Below are 16,274 nucleotides of genomic sequence, written 5' to 3' on the forward strand. Positions count from 1 at the left end.
CACAGGGAGCTTTCCACCCTGCTCCCCTGGGAGTCTGCTTCTTCCTCTCCCACTCCCCCTGCTTGTGTTCCCTCTCTCACTGGCTGTCTCTCTCTCTGTCAAATAAATAAATAAATAAATAAATAAATAAATAAAATCTTTAAAAAGAAAAAGAAAAAGAAAACACAGGGAGCTTTCCAGTCTAGGAAAGAGAGATCATGTCCTCTTACACTGAAGGGAAGGAGAACAAGGCTTTAGAGAAGGATAATTAGAGGCCAAGGAGCTGGTTAGATGGAAGAACTCCCACCTGAAGGACTTGAGTCTAGGAAAGCAAAGGGCATGGAAGGAATAAAATATAGGTGACATCTAGGCAGTGGAACAGCCCAGTTGGGATGATAACAAAATTAGCTCAATAAACATTGAGTATTTACTATGTGCTTGGCATGATGCTAATACTTTTAATCCTACCATAGGAAAGCACTAGACGAAGAAGAGATCGGGTTCTGCAGAGTAAAGCTAAAGATTTAGGGGTACGAGGTGGGATGAATAGGAAGATCACTCTGGAGGCAGCATACAGGTTGGGTTTATGGAGAGATACTGGAGGCAGAGATACTAGTTAGAGGGCTGAAGCAGTAGCTCAGTGCCGTTGGAGGAGATGGACCCTAGTAGGTAAAAGTGGTCAAGACATGATGGTTGAGTGGGTGTAAATGTGAGAAGTTCCATGGTTTGGATCTCAATCCTAGTCTTGAGTCCCTAGCGTTAGAGTTGGGGCCCTGACCATGGCTAGGGGAAGGAATTATGGAAAATGAGTATACTGGATGTCATCCATTTGTCCCACTCAGACCTACTCTTACATCCATTTCTACCACACCCTGTGCCTTGTGAAGCTGATTTATATGGCCTATATCAATGGATCCCCTTGGTCTTTGGTTTCTGTTTGGGTTCCACCAAAGGGAGGATACTATGAATTAAATTTTGTGCCCCCCCCGCCAGATTCATATGTTGAATTGAAGCCCCAGTACTCCAGAGTGGAACCTTATTTGGAAGTAAGATCACTGCAGATATAATTAATGAAGATGAGGTCATTTGGGTCATTCAATCCAGTGAAATTGGTGTCCTTATAAAACAGGGAAACCTGGACACAGACACACATGAGAACGCCATGTGAAGATGAGGGCAGAGATGGGGGTATTGCTTCTCCAAGCCAAGCAACACCAAGAGTGCCAGGGAACCACTAGAAGCTAGCAGAGAGGCCTGAACAGATTCTTCCCCACAGCTCTCTGAAGGAACCAACCCTAATGACGCTTGAACTTCTAGCCTCCAGAGCCGTGAGACAGGACATTTCTGTGGTTTAAGCCACCAACTGTGTAGTCCTTTGTTACGGCAGTGCTAGCGAACGAACACGGAGGAGAACAACGGAGGGTGGAGGGAGAGTGAGCCTGAGCTATTTATCCTCCCGACTCTCTCCCTGCCGTGTCCTCACAGGCTGGCTCTCTACCGAAGGTCACCACTCCAGTCAGGCAGCCCTCTCTTAGAGAAAGTCTCCACGTCTAGTAACCACACTCCCCCCTGGGGTGGTACCAGCTCCCAGCTGTTGTTAGCACTGGGGTACGGCATTCTTCCTTGACGGTTTTCCTAAATCCTGCCTTATCTTTATAAACATGCCCTTTATTAAACTCTCACCGAGATGCCCAGTTTGAGTGTCTCATCTATTTCTGTCAAGACCCTGATTAATACAGTGGGTATGTCTGGAACAAACAAAAAATACCATTTATTTGCGAATTTGAATGAGTCAGGGGAATCCATAACCAGAATGGCCTAAGCACATTTTTAAAAAGATTTTATTTATTTATCTGAGAGCGAGAGCAAGAGAGAGCGAGCGTGAGTGCACGCACAAGGGGGACACAGAGGGAGAAGGAGAAACAGACTCCTTGCTGAGCAGGGAGCCCAATGAAGGGCTCAGTGCGGGCTCGATTCCAGGACCCTGAGATCAGGACCCTGGGGTCAGGACCCGAGCCTAAGGCACACTTAACCGACTGAGCCACCCAGGCGCCCCTGACCTAAGCACATTTATTGTTGCAACTGAATGGCCTAGAGGATGAAGGCACTTGGAATTGTCTAGAAAGATTTCCTTCATTTAGAAAACATTTATTGAAGGCCTACTATCATGCACCAAGCTCTGCTCTAGGTGCTGGGGACAAAGGCAAATAAATCACAGCCCTGGCCCGCAAGGAGCTCACAACCTAGTAGCAGGAGACAGACATGTAAAAGGCTCTTGCATAAAGAGCACAAGTATGGTAGGTGTCAGGGCTGGAGATGAGAACTCTGCAATGGTCGGCTGACAGGAAAGGCAGTGGACTCTTGAGGAACTACAATAATTAAGGGTTGGGAAAGACGCCAGGATAACAGAACAGGAAGGAATAATTACAATAGTGCAGATATAAACATACTACGTCCTAGGCACTGTGCTCTACTTAGACTAGCTCACTTATCCTCTTCACAACTCTGTGGGGTTCTGGCATCATCTCTGTTTTATAGACGAGAAAATCAAGGCACAAAGACTTTTAAGTTATGTGCCCAAGGTCACACAGCTAGCAAGTGGGTAAGAGAGCAATATAAGCCCAGCTCCGACTATAGAGTTTATGCTTTTAACTACTCATAATACTCAGAGCCAGGAGAGATGGTGGTACTATGGAAGCCGAGGTAGGAGAGAATTTAAAGAAGTGAGTAGTCACCATGACAGATGCCGCAGAGAGGTCAAATAAATTGAGGATTGACCAGATCCTACCGGACCTTGCAATCACAAGGTTTGACGTGAATTCTGCCTGAGTGGTTTTGTTAGCAAAGTAGGGGAATGAACTGAAGTAGTCTGAAGAGCAAATGGGAAGCGGGGATGTGGAGACGTCTTTTCAAGGAGTGGAGCATTAGGGAGGAGAGAGAAAGCAGGTGAGTTAGAGGAGCTTAGTCAAATGAACCTGGCGTGAGGAGGGAGGGTCCTGGCTTTTTGTCTGCAGCAGTACCAAACGTTGTCAGTGTCGGGGAGCCCAACTATGAGGACAGACAGAGGGGGATGGACGTGAGGTCTGAGATGTTTGTGTTGTGGGGCTGGGGTGGGTAGGGAGGTTGGGAAAAGAAGTCTGGCGGGTTTGGATCTGTCCAGGGTACCGGGAGAGAGGGGCCTGCCAACAGCTCAGAGGTAAGTAGGAATGGTTGGCGATGTGGGTGGTGCAGTAGGACCCCGACTCAGCCATGGGTGGGCACACACACAGGGGCATGGTCCCCAGGCAAGAAGGGGGCAATCCTCGGTAGTCCATCTGGGCCTGGGAGGAACACAGGGCCACGGAGATCTTCTCTGAGGACTTGGGTAGAATTTCAAGGGGGCTGGGTTCCACATCCTCAAAGGCATCTGAGACTGCAGCCTTAGGCTGGGAGAGATGGGGGGAAAGAATCTGTCTTAGAGCAGGCGCAGTGGGGAGGAGGACTTGGACGGTGCAGGAAGGAGGGTTAGCTGGGCGTAGGGCCCAGGAATGGTATGCTGGTGGGTAAGGGCCTTGGAAAAGTGTGCAATCGGGCAAGGATCCAACTCCAGGCAGGGCTGGTGCTGGGGAGTGGAGAAGGGAATGTACTTACCGGACTTAGTGCTGCCGTATCCCTAAGGTACTGGCCTAGGACCCGGTGCAGGTCTGGAAGTGAGGGCCACAGGGCATGCTTCAGGCTCCTTGGGGAGAAGGAAGAGGAGACTGAGAGTCACAGGAGTGAACTGGGAGGGAGGAAGAGAACACTGAGGTGGCGGGGAGTTGAGGCTGAGGTTAGGCAGTAAGGCTTGGAGAAGTAAGAGTGTAGTCAAGGCAATAAGATAAGCTAGAGGGGCATAGGTGAAAAGGAGGGAAGGGGGGGTTCAAAAAAGGGTTTTTAGTGTCCTCAAATATCCCTGCCTCAGGGCCTTAATACTTGCTATTCCCTGTGCCTCTTGATTTGTTCCCTCATTTCATTTAGGTCTCTGCTCCAATGTCATCCTGAGAGAGAAGCCTTCCCCGACTGCCATGTCTAAAATAGTACCAGCTCCCTTCCCTGTCCCTGTTTCCTGCTCAATTTATTTTTCTTTATAGCACTTGACTTATTGTTTACACGTTATATTATCACATATATTTGTGTCTGTCTGTCTCAGTCCACTAGAATATAAACTCCATGAGAACAAAGAGTTTGTCTGTTTGCTCAGCCCTCTATCTCCAGGGGATAGAACACTGTCTGGCTTATAGTAGGTCCTCAAGAAATTAGTTGACTGGGTGAATGAAGAGAACCAGAGGGGCTTATTACTAAGTTACTGGGGAAGGTGGTCTCTCTGGGACGAGTGTGGACTAAGGTAAGTTGGGGGACCCTGCGATTCTTGAGGCTCATATTTCCACATGGATAGACTTGAGTTGAACAACATTTCAGGCTTCTTTTGTGACCTCACTTATATCTCTCCAGGGGAGCAGTGAGACTTATCTGGCAAAGAGAGGACAGGGAGCTGAGTTTGGCTGGTTCAGCAGCATCTCCTTCCTCTTCTCCCCCAACTTCTGGGTTGGATCTGATTACCTGCATAGAGGCTCCAATCCGGTCTGCTCATACAGATGAGTGAATTAAAAATTCGAAGAAAAACATGTTCAAGGAGAGATGGGAGCATAGAGGACGGACATCTAACCTAGTCTAGGGTCACCTAGAGAGGCTGCCTGGAGGAGTCACCTTCCAAGTCCTCAAGAACCAAGAGATGTTACCAGAGGAAGGACTGAGGTGGTACGGACTCTATCCTCATGTTTGTTTGTTTTACTTTTCTATCCTCATGTTTATAACTTCCAGTGACATTTCTCTTCAGCCTTAGTCTTCCCAGATAAACAAGTCATTAATAACATTTATTTAAGGGTATGCTGTTTGGCAGGCACTGTGCTGAGGATTTAAAGATGACCAAATAAGGTATAGGGAAGACTTACAAAGAAAGAAATACCGTGAAATGCTACTGGTGCTGTGGTAGAGGTCTGTACTGGGGCACAAAGAGAGTAACCCATAAGGGAGGGTTGAGGAAAGGTTTCTAGGAGTTGGTGGAGAAAGTTATTTAAAGATGAAGGCGTGTTAGTCATGCGGGGAGGAGATCCCTGGCAGAGGGGACAGCGCATACAAAGGCACTGAGAAGTAAAACCACTGGACTTGTGGAGGAAATCAGCAACAGCTTGGCAAAGCCGATGCACAGGGTGGGAGGGGGTGGAAAGGCTGGCGGGGGGGGGGGGCAGATGCTACAGAGTCTGGACTTTCCAGAGTCTGGACTCTATCCTCGGAGCTAGGAATAAGACTTAAGGAGAGGAGTGACAAGTGCACGTGTGCGTTTTAGAAAGATTATTTGGGTGGCTGTGTGAGGCCAGATTGGAGGGTGAAGAGGCTCTGTTTCAGCGAGCCCGGGAGTGTTTGTAGGGCGAAAAAAGGGGCCCATTGTTTGAGCGACATTAGGCGGTGGAAGGAGCAGACCCGGCCGGACTGGATAAAGGGGGGGAGGCGCCCAGTGTTCCAGTTTGGGCGACGGGCGGACAGCAGCCCGTTACTGAGATGGGAGTAGGTGGGGTTGCTCGAGGGGTCCGGTATAGCGGGCCTGTTAGAGGGTGAGCAAGCGTGCGACTCCCAGGGGAGAGTGCAGGAAGGGGCTGAAGCACAGGTGTGGACGTGCGGTCCTCGGTCCTCGGGAGCGCGGGCGCCACAGAGGAACCCTGGGAGGCTTGTTTAGACGCCTCCGGCCCCACCCGTCTCCCGAGTGACCGGGGCGGTACCTGTAGCGCGCAGGAAACTGCCATCTCAGCAGCAGCAGGCCCAGGAGGGCGCTGAGGCCGAGCGCCACGAGCAGGGCGGTCACCAAGGAGATCCAGGCTAGGGGACAAACCCAGTCAGACCTCCGCGCCCTGGGCCGGAGCCCCGCCCCCAGGCCCGCCGGACCCCGCCCCTCGGCCCCCCTCAGCGCCCGCCCCTCGCTGCGCCGGCGCCCCCTCCCACTCGCGCAGCCGCAGAGCGCCTTGCCCGCCGCCGAGCCCTCACCGGTGTCCGAGGTGGTCTCCACCGGCACTGGGTCGGACCAGGCGCTCCAGGGGCCTTGGTAGGTGGGGCCGTGGAGCCTGGCGCGCAGCTGCAAGCGGTAGCGGGAGCGCGGGCGCAGCTCCAGGGTCTCTCCCTGGGCCCCGAGAGGCGGCTCCAGCACCTGCGCAGAGGGGGAACGGGCCGGTGGGCAGGCTCCCGGCGGCGCTGCGCCCGCGTCGGTCGGGGCCTCGACAGCCTGGCATCCTTTTGGCCGAAGGTTTACCGCTTTGAATCTCCGGGGATCCCCCCCAAAGAGCCTCCCCGACAGAATACATGCATCCCGGCGAAAACTTGCAAGACAGAGCACCCCGACAGGGAGCCTCGCCCTCCCGACGCACGACCTTAGAGAAACACGTCCCGACACACACGCTGGCACGCAGACCTCGTCTGCACAGAGAACCGACTACTCATCCTGACACAAATGCATAGACAAGTGCAGACTGACCAGGTCACGCGGACATCCCGCCAGAAGCGCTCCCCCGGGTCCAGGTCAGGCGACGGAAACCCCGGGCACATTCAGCTATTCAGGGCCACACAGACTGTTCACAAGTAACGCGCATCCAGCAGCGGATGCTAGGTGCTGAGGGTACAGGGACAGATTCCAAGCAGAGGGAACAAGCGTCGTGCGGACAAGCGGGGAGACTAGCCATCACGTAGCAAACATTCACTACCTGCTGGGGATCTGCCACTGGGCTAGGCACTGGGGAAAAGGATAAAGGAGCATGGTTTCTCACAAGTCCCATGAGGAAGACATGCAAACCGGTAAATAATTACAAGTAATTAGTGCTATAATGATGATATACGTAAGGCAGAATGGGAGCATGAGGACGCACGTCATGCTGCCTGAGCTGCTTGGTTGGGGCTTACAGAGTAATTCAGTGTGTTAAAGGCATGGACGCGCAGGCCGGGTGGTCAAAGATGAGCTAAGGGCAGTGGTAGTAGGGATTTGAGGACTGTTAGTACAATAAACTCAACTTCCGTGTTGATGGATGGAGGGAAGGGACGAGGGAAAAGGAAGAAGAGTTATGGGTGATTCCAGGCTTGGATAACAGGGTACGTGGTAGAGTCACTGTCAGCGAACAGAGAAGTCAGTTTGAGGACAAAATACCACCTGGTTCTATTTTCTCAGGTTTTCAACAACAGTCAAAGCGTATCCATGGTGATGTCAGAAGAGTGGTTACCTTGGGGTGTGTGTGACTGTAAGGGGCTTGAGGAGCTTCTGAGGTGCTAGAAATAACCTATAGCTTGATCTGGGTAATGGTTAGATGAGTGTATACATGTACAAATTGATCCATTGTATATTTAAGATCTATGTGTTTTACTGAATGTAACATACCCCAATACAAAGGTAAGATAAACTTGGGGAGGAGGATGAGTTTAGTTTTGGATATATTGGGTCTGAAATGCCCCTGGCGGCTTTTAGGCAGAGCTGTCTGGTAAGAGGTTGTATATACATATGGTTAATGAGAATAAAAGTAGAGCAAGTAATATTTAATGTATATTGAGTACCTTCTATCCGCCACGCAGTATGCTAGATATTTATATATTTAATTTTTTACTACAGCTCTGGAAGATAAATACTGTATCTCCATCTCACCAGTGACAAAACTGAGACTTCCAAAGTTTAGGTAATCTACCTAGGGCATAGAAGTTCCTTTCCATATGGGTGTTGGAATGATACGTTTGGGCTAGTTAATGCGTAGTCATTAAAACTATAAGAGAAAAGAAGAGTCTAGAATGGGACTACAGGAAGCAAAACATATTAGGGAAGGGTGGCAAAGGAAGAGCCAGGAAAAAGGGAGAAGGTTCAGCCAGAGAAGTAGTATGAGAATCAGGGGACTGATATCCCAAAGGCAAAGGAAAGAGAAAATTTTAAATGGGAGTAGTGAACAGTATCAGATGCCCAAGAAAGATTAAGATACCAGTTGAATCAGAGCGACACAGATATACAAACCCAGACACAGATACATGGATACCTTCACTCTTGATAGCAGACCTGATGAAACTTGGGAGTACCCTGTGTACTGAGATCTGTGGGCATTTTATCCTCGATCATACCTTCCAGTCTTGATGGCCTTCTCCTGTGTATCGGAGCTGATAGCAGGTCTCTTGGGCTCCCCAGGATGATGGGTGTTGCCATTCCAATTCCAGCTGCCCACTGGAGACCTCCCTCCAGTGCAAGTTTGGAGTGGGGATGAGCACTACAGGGAGGCCAGCAGGGACTGGCCTAAGCCCTTCTGTGCATGAGACATCATGCCCCCAGGGCCATGGGTCAGAAGTGCCAGAGCTGGTGATCCTGGGCATGGGGTCAGGGGCGGTAGGGGCAGGAAGTAGGTGGGAGGAGAAGGGAAGAAAGTTCTTACCAGCCTGGTGGATCCAGAAAGGGGAGCCCAGGTAGCTGTGAACAGCACCCTGGGCTGTGGTCACCTCCACAAGGATATGAATAACACTGTCGTTTCGTGACCTGAAGTGGCAGCGGGAGAACTGGGAGGGCTGGAATCCTGGGTTTTTCTCCTCTTCACACTTCTCCCAGACGGGGTCCCTAAGAATCATCCCCAATAGAGTTATTGAATCAGGCCTGCCTCCGAAACTAACCTTGATAGTTCCCATCCCACAGGGGATTTGGCCTGTAGGGATTGTAATCGAACTCCTCCCCTGGATGGGCTTCCAAGGCTTTCTCTTTCTCTTCCCGCCATGATGTTTTGTTTTCTGAAGCTGACTTTGGTGTCCAGCCTCTTCCTTTTAAGGGAAGAGCTAGATGATTCATGAAAACAGCCTGGGCTCTAGAACTCAGGTCTTGGCTTATTGGTATACAACTCATAAATGATTGATCTCTGCTCCCATTTCCTCATCTGTAATATGGGTTAACAATCCTTACTTCACAGGATTGTTTCAGAGAGCCTTCATCTCTCTGGTGGAAAGATCCTCATGTTTTAATCTCATACAGCAGGCCTGTTAGTCACCTCTCCGTGATATTCTCATATTAGATGATTATAACAGCCTCCCCACTGGCTTTTCTGCCTTAATTTTCACCGCTCCCTTATGGCGTTTCTTCTCCACATGGCCATCAGAATTTGCTTCCAGAATGTGGATCTGATAATGTCAAGACGAGATCACAAATCCGTCCATTTTGAATCTTTCCCACGGCCACATTCGATGAACCACCTCTGCCTCCGGCCTGGACGAAGGCAAACTTTTAACTGGTGAGTCTGCTTCTACCTTTGCTTCTGCGTCATTTCACAGAGAGACATACCTTTCCGAGAGGAAAGTCACATCATGTCACTTCTCTGCTTGAAATCCGTCCATAACTCCCTGTCCCCTCTTGAATGAGATCCAGACTCCATGCCAGGGCCCACAGGACTCGACATGGTTCAGTTCCTCCCTACCTGGCCATTCTCATCTCCTATGGTTCTTACACCAGTTTGCCACCCTTATCCACGTGGGCCTTCTCGCTGCTACGGATATGCCCCAGGTACTGACTCTGCACTTCGCCTTGCCCTCGACTGCTCTGACTCTAGTTTTCCATGTCACTCGTTCTTTTTTTGCCATTTAGGCCTCCAGGTGAGGACTTCTCTGACCACACGGTCTAAATGAGCACCCACTGCCCCCATCCTCCCACTTAGTCTCTATCATATAACCATATAACAGGTTATATGGGTCTCTTCACTTCTTTGTCACCCCTCCCTTCCCCCCTCCCCAACTAAAATGGAAGTCCCAACAATGTGGAAACTTTTCACTTTTGTCACTCTAGCCCCAATGCCTGGCACATAGTCACCCTCAATAATTGTTTATTGAACAAATGAATCATGTCTCCTTCTTGATTATAATCCCTAAATGGCTAGCTCTTATTTACTTATGTATTTATGTGTTTACTTCTTTATTCAACAAGTAATTGATACCATGTGCCAGGCACCACGCTAGGCACGATGAATACATAGAGGAATAAACATGGAGCTCTCATTCCAGTGGGAGAGGCAAAAAAACAGATAGCTGGTATTTTTCTGTGGTGTGCACTGGCTGGTTTGGGGGGTATTAAGGAGGATAATCTAACCCAGATGCAGAGGGTCAGAGAATACTTCCTGGACAAGGCAGCGCTTAGACCGAGTCTTGGACTATAAATAGGATAGGCAAAGGGGACAAACAGGCATCCCAGGCACATGCTTGTGCACAGATAAGGATACGGTGCTTTGGGGGAAATTCTAAGTGGTACAGAACGCTCTTAGCTTAGAGGGCCTGGTGGTGAGTGGTAAATGGGAGAAGGCAGACTAAGATCATGGAGGGTCTTATGGCCTTTCTGAGGAACTTGAACTTAATCTTGTAGTAATCATGGAGACATTTAAGGATTTTAAGCAGAAACTTGTCATAATTAGCATTGTACTTTGGGAAGATCACTGTAACTGCAATTTGCAAGAAAGAATTTGTGAGGACAGACTAGAAACAGGGAAATCCAATAGGACACTTTCATGGTCTCCATGTATGAAGTGATGAGGACCAGAAACAGGGTGGTGGCTATGGAGGTGGAGAGAAAGTGATGGATTCAAGGGATACTGAAGACGTAGAGATGGTAAGACTGTTTCTGATTGGACCTGGAGGGTGGGGAAAAGGCAGAAGTGGAGGAAATCACCATGTCAGGCCTGGAAAACTGGGTTGATGGTAGGATGGAGGACAACAGGAGGAGGAGCAGGTTTTGGCGGAAGAAATGATGACGTCAGTTTTGCTCCCCTTTAATCCATTCATGGCACCTCTAGACCATGGAAATCTGTGCAGTTATTAAAAAGAATCAGTTACATTTTTGTGATGGGCTCCAAGATACATTTTTAAGTAAAAAAAGGAAGTTGGCAAACCATATATATAATGTGATCCAATTCAAATTGAAAATGAAATGCGTATAGACACATAGAAGTACATAGAAACACTGGAAGAGCACATTAAAATTGTTAATCGTGGTTTTTTCATTATTCATTAATTTAGCCGTTTTTTACTGAGTAACTGCTAAGTGCCAGGCACTGTGGTAGGTGAGAATACATTAGTGAGTAAGAGGAGACATTGACTTTGCCCTTAGGGATCATGTATAGTCAAGATCAGCCCCTCTCAACTGGAGTTCTGAGACAGAATGAGATTAGTCAAATAACCACATAAAGTATAAATGTGAAATTGTAACTATGAACTCCTTAAGAAGGAGAGGTAAATGGTGCAATAAGGATGTATAATAGTACTATTGGACCTGATGAGGAAGATCAGGGGAGGGGTCCCTGAAGAGGTGACATTTGAGTTGAGATCTGAAGGTTAAGACAGGAGGGCTGGGTAGACAGCATGCACAAAAACCCAGAGGCAGGAGAGAATATGGAAGATAGAAGGGGACCAAAGAGTCATAGAGAGGAAAAGGCAGCCTACTAAAGATGAAGCTGGAGGCATTCAGGGACTGAGTCTGTTAATACTCTGTAAGGTCACACAACGGGGTTCTTCTTCTTCTTTTTTTAATCCCAAAATCAGTGGGAAGCTAGCGAAGACTTTTAAGCAGATAGTGTTACGCTCATTTTTGCACTTTAAAAGGTCACTCAGGCTCCTATGTGGAGAATGATTTGGAGGATTTAAGAGGTGATCAGCTAATAAGTCTCCTCAGTAGTCCAAGTGAGACATCATGATGGCTCGTACTAGGGCAATGGCAGTGATGAACAAAAGTGGACAGATTCTAGAGATATTTAGTAGGTAAAACCAACAAGACTTGGTAACTTTCTTACACTGTAGACAAAAATAAATTCAAAATGTTTGAAAGACCTAAATGTGAGACAGGAAACAATCAAAATCTTAGAGGAGAATATAGACAGCAACCTCTTTGACCTTGGCCGCAGCAACTTGTTATTAGAAACATAACCGGAGGCAAGGGAAACAAAAGCAAAAATGAACTACTGGGACTTCATCAAGATAAAAAGCTTCTGCACAACAAAGGAAACAGTCAACAAAACTAAAAGGCAACCTTCAGAATGGGAGAAGATATTTGCAAATGTCTCATCAGATAAAGGGCTAGTCTCCAAAATCTACAAAGAATTTATCAAACTTAACAAAAAACAAATAAGCCAGTCAAGAAATAGATAGAAGACATGAACAGACCCTTCTCCAAAGAAGGCATACAGATGGCTAACAGGCACATGAAAAGATGTCAACATCACTCACCATCAGGGAAATACAAATCAAAACCACAATGAGATACCACCTCACACTGGTCAGAACGGCTAAAATTAACAACACAAGAAACGACAGGTGTTGGCGAAGCCGCGGACAAAGGGGAACCCCTTACACTGTTGGTGGGAATGGAAACTGGTGCAGTCACTCTGAAAAACAGTATGGAGGTTCCTCAAAAAGTTAAAAATGGAACTTTCCTACAACCCAGCAATTGCACTACTAGGTATTTACCCAAAGGATGCAAAAATACAGATTTGAAGGGGTACTGCACCCCAATGTTCATAGCAGCATTACCAACAATAGTCAAACTATGGAAAAAGCCCAAAAGTCCATTGACTGATGAATGGATAAAGAAGAGGTGGTGTGTGTAGGTATATATATATTCCATATATATGTGGAATATTACTCAGCCATCAAAAAGAGTGAAATCTTGCCATTTGCAACGATGTGGTTGGAGCTACAGTGTATTATGCTAAACAAAATAAGTCAGTCATAGACAAATACCATGTGATTTCACTCATATGTGGAATTTAAGAAAGGAAACAGATAAACACATGGGAAGGAAAGAAAAGAGAGGGAAGCAAACCAAAAGAGACTCTTAATGATAGGTAACAAACTGAGGTTGATAATGGGGATTAAGGAGGGCACTTGTTACGGTGAGCACTGGATGTTGTATGTAAGTGATGAATCACTAAATTCTACTCCTGAAACCAGTGTTACACCGTATGTTAACTATCCAGAATTTAAATAAAAATTTGAAAAAAAAAAAACCCCAAGACTTGGTTTTAGATTGGATATGTGGGGAGTGACAGATGAGTGAGGAGCTTGGTGGTAATTCTTGAAGGCAAAGTGTTGATTGTATTTGAATGTGGAGAGGTGCAGTACGTATTTGAGTAGGGGAAGGCCATCCAACATTTGAGTTTAACAAAGGTCATTCTGTCAGCAGCACAGGGGATAAATGGCAGGTGAATGAGAATGTAGGTTGTTGCAGTGGTCCAGGTGATACGACTAAATCTGGACTAAACCAAGGCATTGCAATGGGAATGGAAAGAAGTTGGGAAGGTAAAACAACTATTGGAGGATGAGTGAATGGAGACCAGTTGGTTTTGGGACAAGGAAGGGATGTGAAGGAGATGGAGAACAATCTCTCCCTTTCTGCATGACCCTGTCTCTCTCCCAGGACATCTAGCTCAATCAGCAGTTCAACTCTCACCTGTCTCTGGGGCAGCACCGTGCCTTGCTGTGGTAGAAGAAGCCTTGGGAGCTAGCATGGTCCTGTTGCTGCCACTGACAGGTAACATTCTTCAGGTTCAAGGTAAAGCACTGCAGTCCAATTTCCACTGAATTAACAGAAGGAAGTCCCATGAGGGTCAACACATGCCCACTCTATAGGGTATCCAGATTATCTTTACACACATAACTTGGAATATTTACCCCATTCTTTGTTCTCTCCCTGAATATAGTTCACTCTGTCTGTCCAGTGGCAAGTTCAAGGTTATCAGGAAGGACCATGGTTCTCAGAGCTTCCATATCCAGTCCAGACCTCTCCAGAGATCTTTTCTATCTCCTCCCCGTCTTCCCACTCTTTCGTTGACTCACCTGCATCTCCAGGCAGGTCCACAGTTGCAGGGAGGGACCAGGATCCCCAGGAGCCGAGGAGGGAGACCCCATCGGGTTGGCTGCGCAGCTGGAGCCTGTAGGATTTACCAGGCTGGAGCCCTGAGATGAGGCAGCTTCCACTCCTCACTGTTAGAGATGAAGCCTTGGGAGAAGAACCACAGCCTCAGAATCTAGGTCTGCCTCAACCAAGACAGCCTCCAGCTCTTACATTTGAAGCCCCATAGCATACCTGCGGAGAGATGCCCAGTTCCTCAGTGAATAGATACGCACACAGACTAGGGGCCAGGTCAGTGGGTTTTAGGTGGTGTTCAGAGCTTTTTAGGGAAATCCCCACTAACTCAAAGGCCTGAAACACTCAATTTTGTTGGTGTGAATGACCCAAACTGGGAGATTCCTAAATGGACATGGCTCCCAAGCCCATACTAACTCCCAAAGGACCAACCCAGTTTGGAATCCCCAAAGTATGGCCTGTCCTTTCTTGGGGCAAAATTTGGGATAGGAGATAGGAGGTGGGGCAGAAGAAGGCCAGGATACTTCTCTAGTTGGGGAGGTCTGCTCTGGTCCATCCTGTTGGGGCATCATGGGCTGAGCACATGGAGGCTGGTGCAGAGCTGGGACTGGGTTTAGTCTCTGCAGAACTGGACAGCAGGTTTCTGTGGGCAGCAGCTGCATGACTGTGGGACCAATGGAATTCCTGGGATCCTTGGGGCCATAGCGAAGTTCGTGCCTCAGGAAATCACTGATTTCGGGAGCTGGGGTCTCCCAGCTGATCTGAAGTTCCCCTGGCTGGCTCCCGCCCGAAGCCTTAATGATATCTGGGGGAGCTGGCAAGCCTGAGGGCAAGACAGGGTACGTCAGAACTCTCTGAGTGCCACAGTCTATGGTTCAAACCATGGACTGTAGAGAGGGAAACTGCAGCTGGGTTGGGGGCAGCCCCTGGATTCTAGAAGATCACAGGCCATTGCTCTCTTGGAGGCCAGGGCAAAGGAGGCTCCATATCCTATTCTCCTTTCCTCATTAGAACAGTGACCTCACTGCGGCTTTGTTAGACTCAGTGCTCTCAAGAGCAGGGATCTCTTCATCTCTGTATCCTTGTCACCTAGCACAGTGCCTGGCACATAGTACGTATTCTGTAACTGTTGAATGAGTCAATGAATGGATTAATGATGGGGGGGGGCAAGGTTGTCTCTGGTGTGAAATGAAATCCAGCTCTGGATGCGAAGAATGATAAGGGGGTCTTGAGGTGCCTTGGTGGTCTGGTAATGAACGGCATCCACATTGCCCTAAAAGAGCACAGGCCAGTCTGGTCCTAGAAGCTGGACTGAGGGCAGCAAATAGAGGGGCCAGGGTGACAGAGGGATGGCCCTTACCCACACTATCCACAAAGAGCACTCGCTGGGTCAGAGTCTGGTTCAGAAACACGTTCTTCACCCAGAGGTGCAATGGAAAGAAGAGGCGAACTTCATCCTGGGCTGGAAACTGACACACGTATCGGGTCCCAAAGGGGGGCACGCTCTTGAAACTCAGGGGGCAGGCACGGGGCTTCTCCCTGTGGGCGTAGGAGAAGTCTGTTCCACCGACACAGCCACCATGACGGGCCCTGAGAAGCCAGGTCCGGGCCCAAGCCCAACTTCTATTTCCATTACTGCCACTTTTCTGCTTAGTGGCTGGGATAGGTGGGATTAGGGATTATGCAGGGGCTGGCGCTGGGGATATCCAAAGCACATCTGTTCATTAAGTGGCTACCGAGGGCATGTACTTGCAGTCGTCCTCTGACAGGGCCAAAGCAGGGAAGCTACGGGAGCTGGGCTCAGCTGAGGTAAGGACAGGACAGATATAGGGGAGTGTGGCACAGCCCAGCACATACCCTGGGTACGCATACAGCAGCTGGTATGTTCCATTGGGTGCTGCCTCTTCCTCATCCCAGAAGCAAGTGAGGTCCTCAAATGTTCGAGAGAAACAGTTCAGGGGCTCTGCATCCGAGGCCAGAAAGGAGGCATCTGAGGAACAGCTGGTGAGTTGAGCTCTGGGTGCCCCCAGCCATGTTTATGGGCAAGAGTAAGGGGCTGGCGGGAGCCTCCTACCTTGCACCCCTCCCAGGGCTCCCTCTTCCTGGGTATAGGTGATCTCCACCCTCCACACACCTCACCTTGGCTGGTGACTTGTGCCAGGTTTTGGGGGGCCAGGAGGAGGCAGGAGGTGACCACCAAGAGGGCCCAGGAGGGCATCTTCTCCGGCACTGTGTGCCTGGCTTAGCCCATCCTCCCCTCAGGAAGCCGGGCCCCAATCCCCTCCCAGGCCAGCCCCTCAGGTTCCTGTCAGATACAGCCCCACGTCCTGTCCCTGTCCCTGCCCCTGTGGGGCCCATCCAGACCACACTGGGGCCAGGGGCCAGG

The 16,274-nt window shown here is 48.9% G+C and overlaps 1 protein-coding gene across 5 annotated transcripts; it reads right to left on the reverse strand.

Annotated features, from left to right (window-relative positions):
* Positions 1 to 1,925: 1,925 nt before the first annotated feature.
* MPL (MPL proto-oncogene, thrombopoietin receptor) lies at positions 1,926 to 16,274 on the reverse strand. 5 transcript variants are annotated; one of them, XM_040627417.1, is made up of 13 exons: positions 16,028 to 16,274; positions 15,746 to 15,851; positions 15,249 to 15,427; positions 14,413 to 14,711; positions 13,858 to 14,020; positions 13,472 to 13,598; positions 10,700 to 10,834; positions 8,439 to 8,617; positions 8,134 to 8,312; positions 6,037 to 6,196; positions 5,775 to 5,871; positions 3,610 to 3,697; positions 1,926 to 3,404 (listed from the first exon to the last, which is right to left on the reverse strand). In XM_040627417.1, the coding sequence occupies exons 1-13, from the start codon at positions 16,104 to 16,106 to the stop codon at positions 3,009 to 3,011; spliced, it is 2,187 nt and encodes a 728-aa protein (XP_040483351.1). In that variant the 5' UTR covers positions 16,107 to 16,274; the 3' UTR covers positions 1,926 to 3,008. The 5 variants fall into 5 exon arrangements, with proteins under 5 accessions (XP_040483351.1, XP_040483350.1, XP_040483352.1 ...); XM_040627416.1 differs by having other exon boundaries at positions 1,929 to 3,404; positions 15,746 to 15,878; positions 16,028 to 16,262; XM_040627418.1 differs by having other exon boundaries at positions 1,929 to 3,404; positions 8,134 to 8,276; positions 15,746 to 15,878; positions 16,028 to 16,259.

This window comes from Ursus maritimus, unplaced genomic scaffold, assembly GCF_017311325.1.
Source record: "Ursus maritimus isolate PB19 unplaced genomic scaffold, ASM1731132v1 scaffold_12, whole genome shotgun sequence".
Taxonomy (NCBI): domain Eukaryota; kingdom Metazoa; phylum Chordata; class Mammalia; order Carnivora; family Ursidae; genus Ursus; species Ursus maritimus.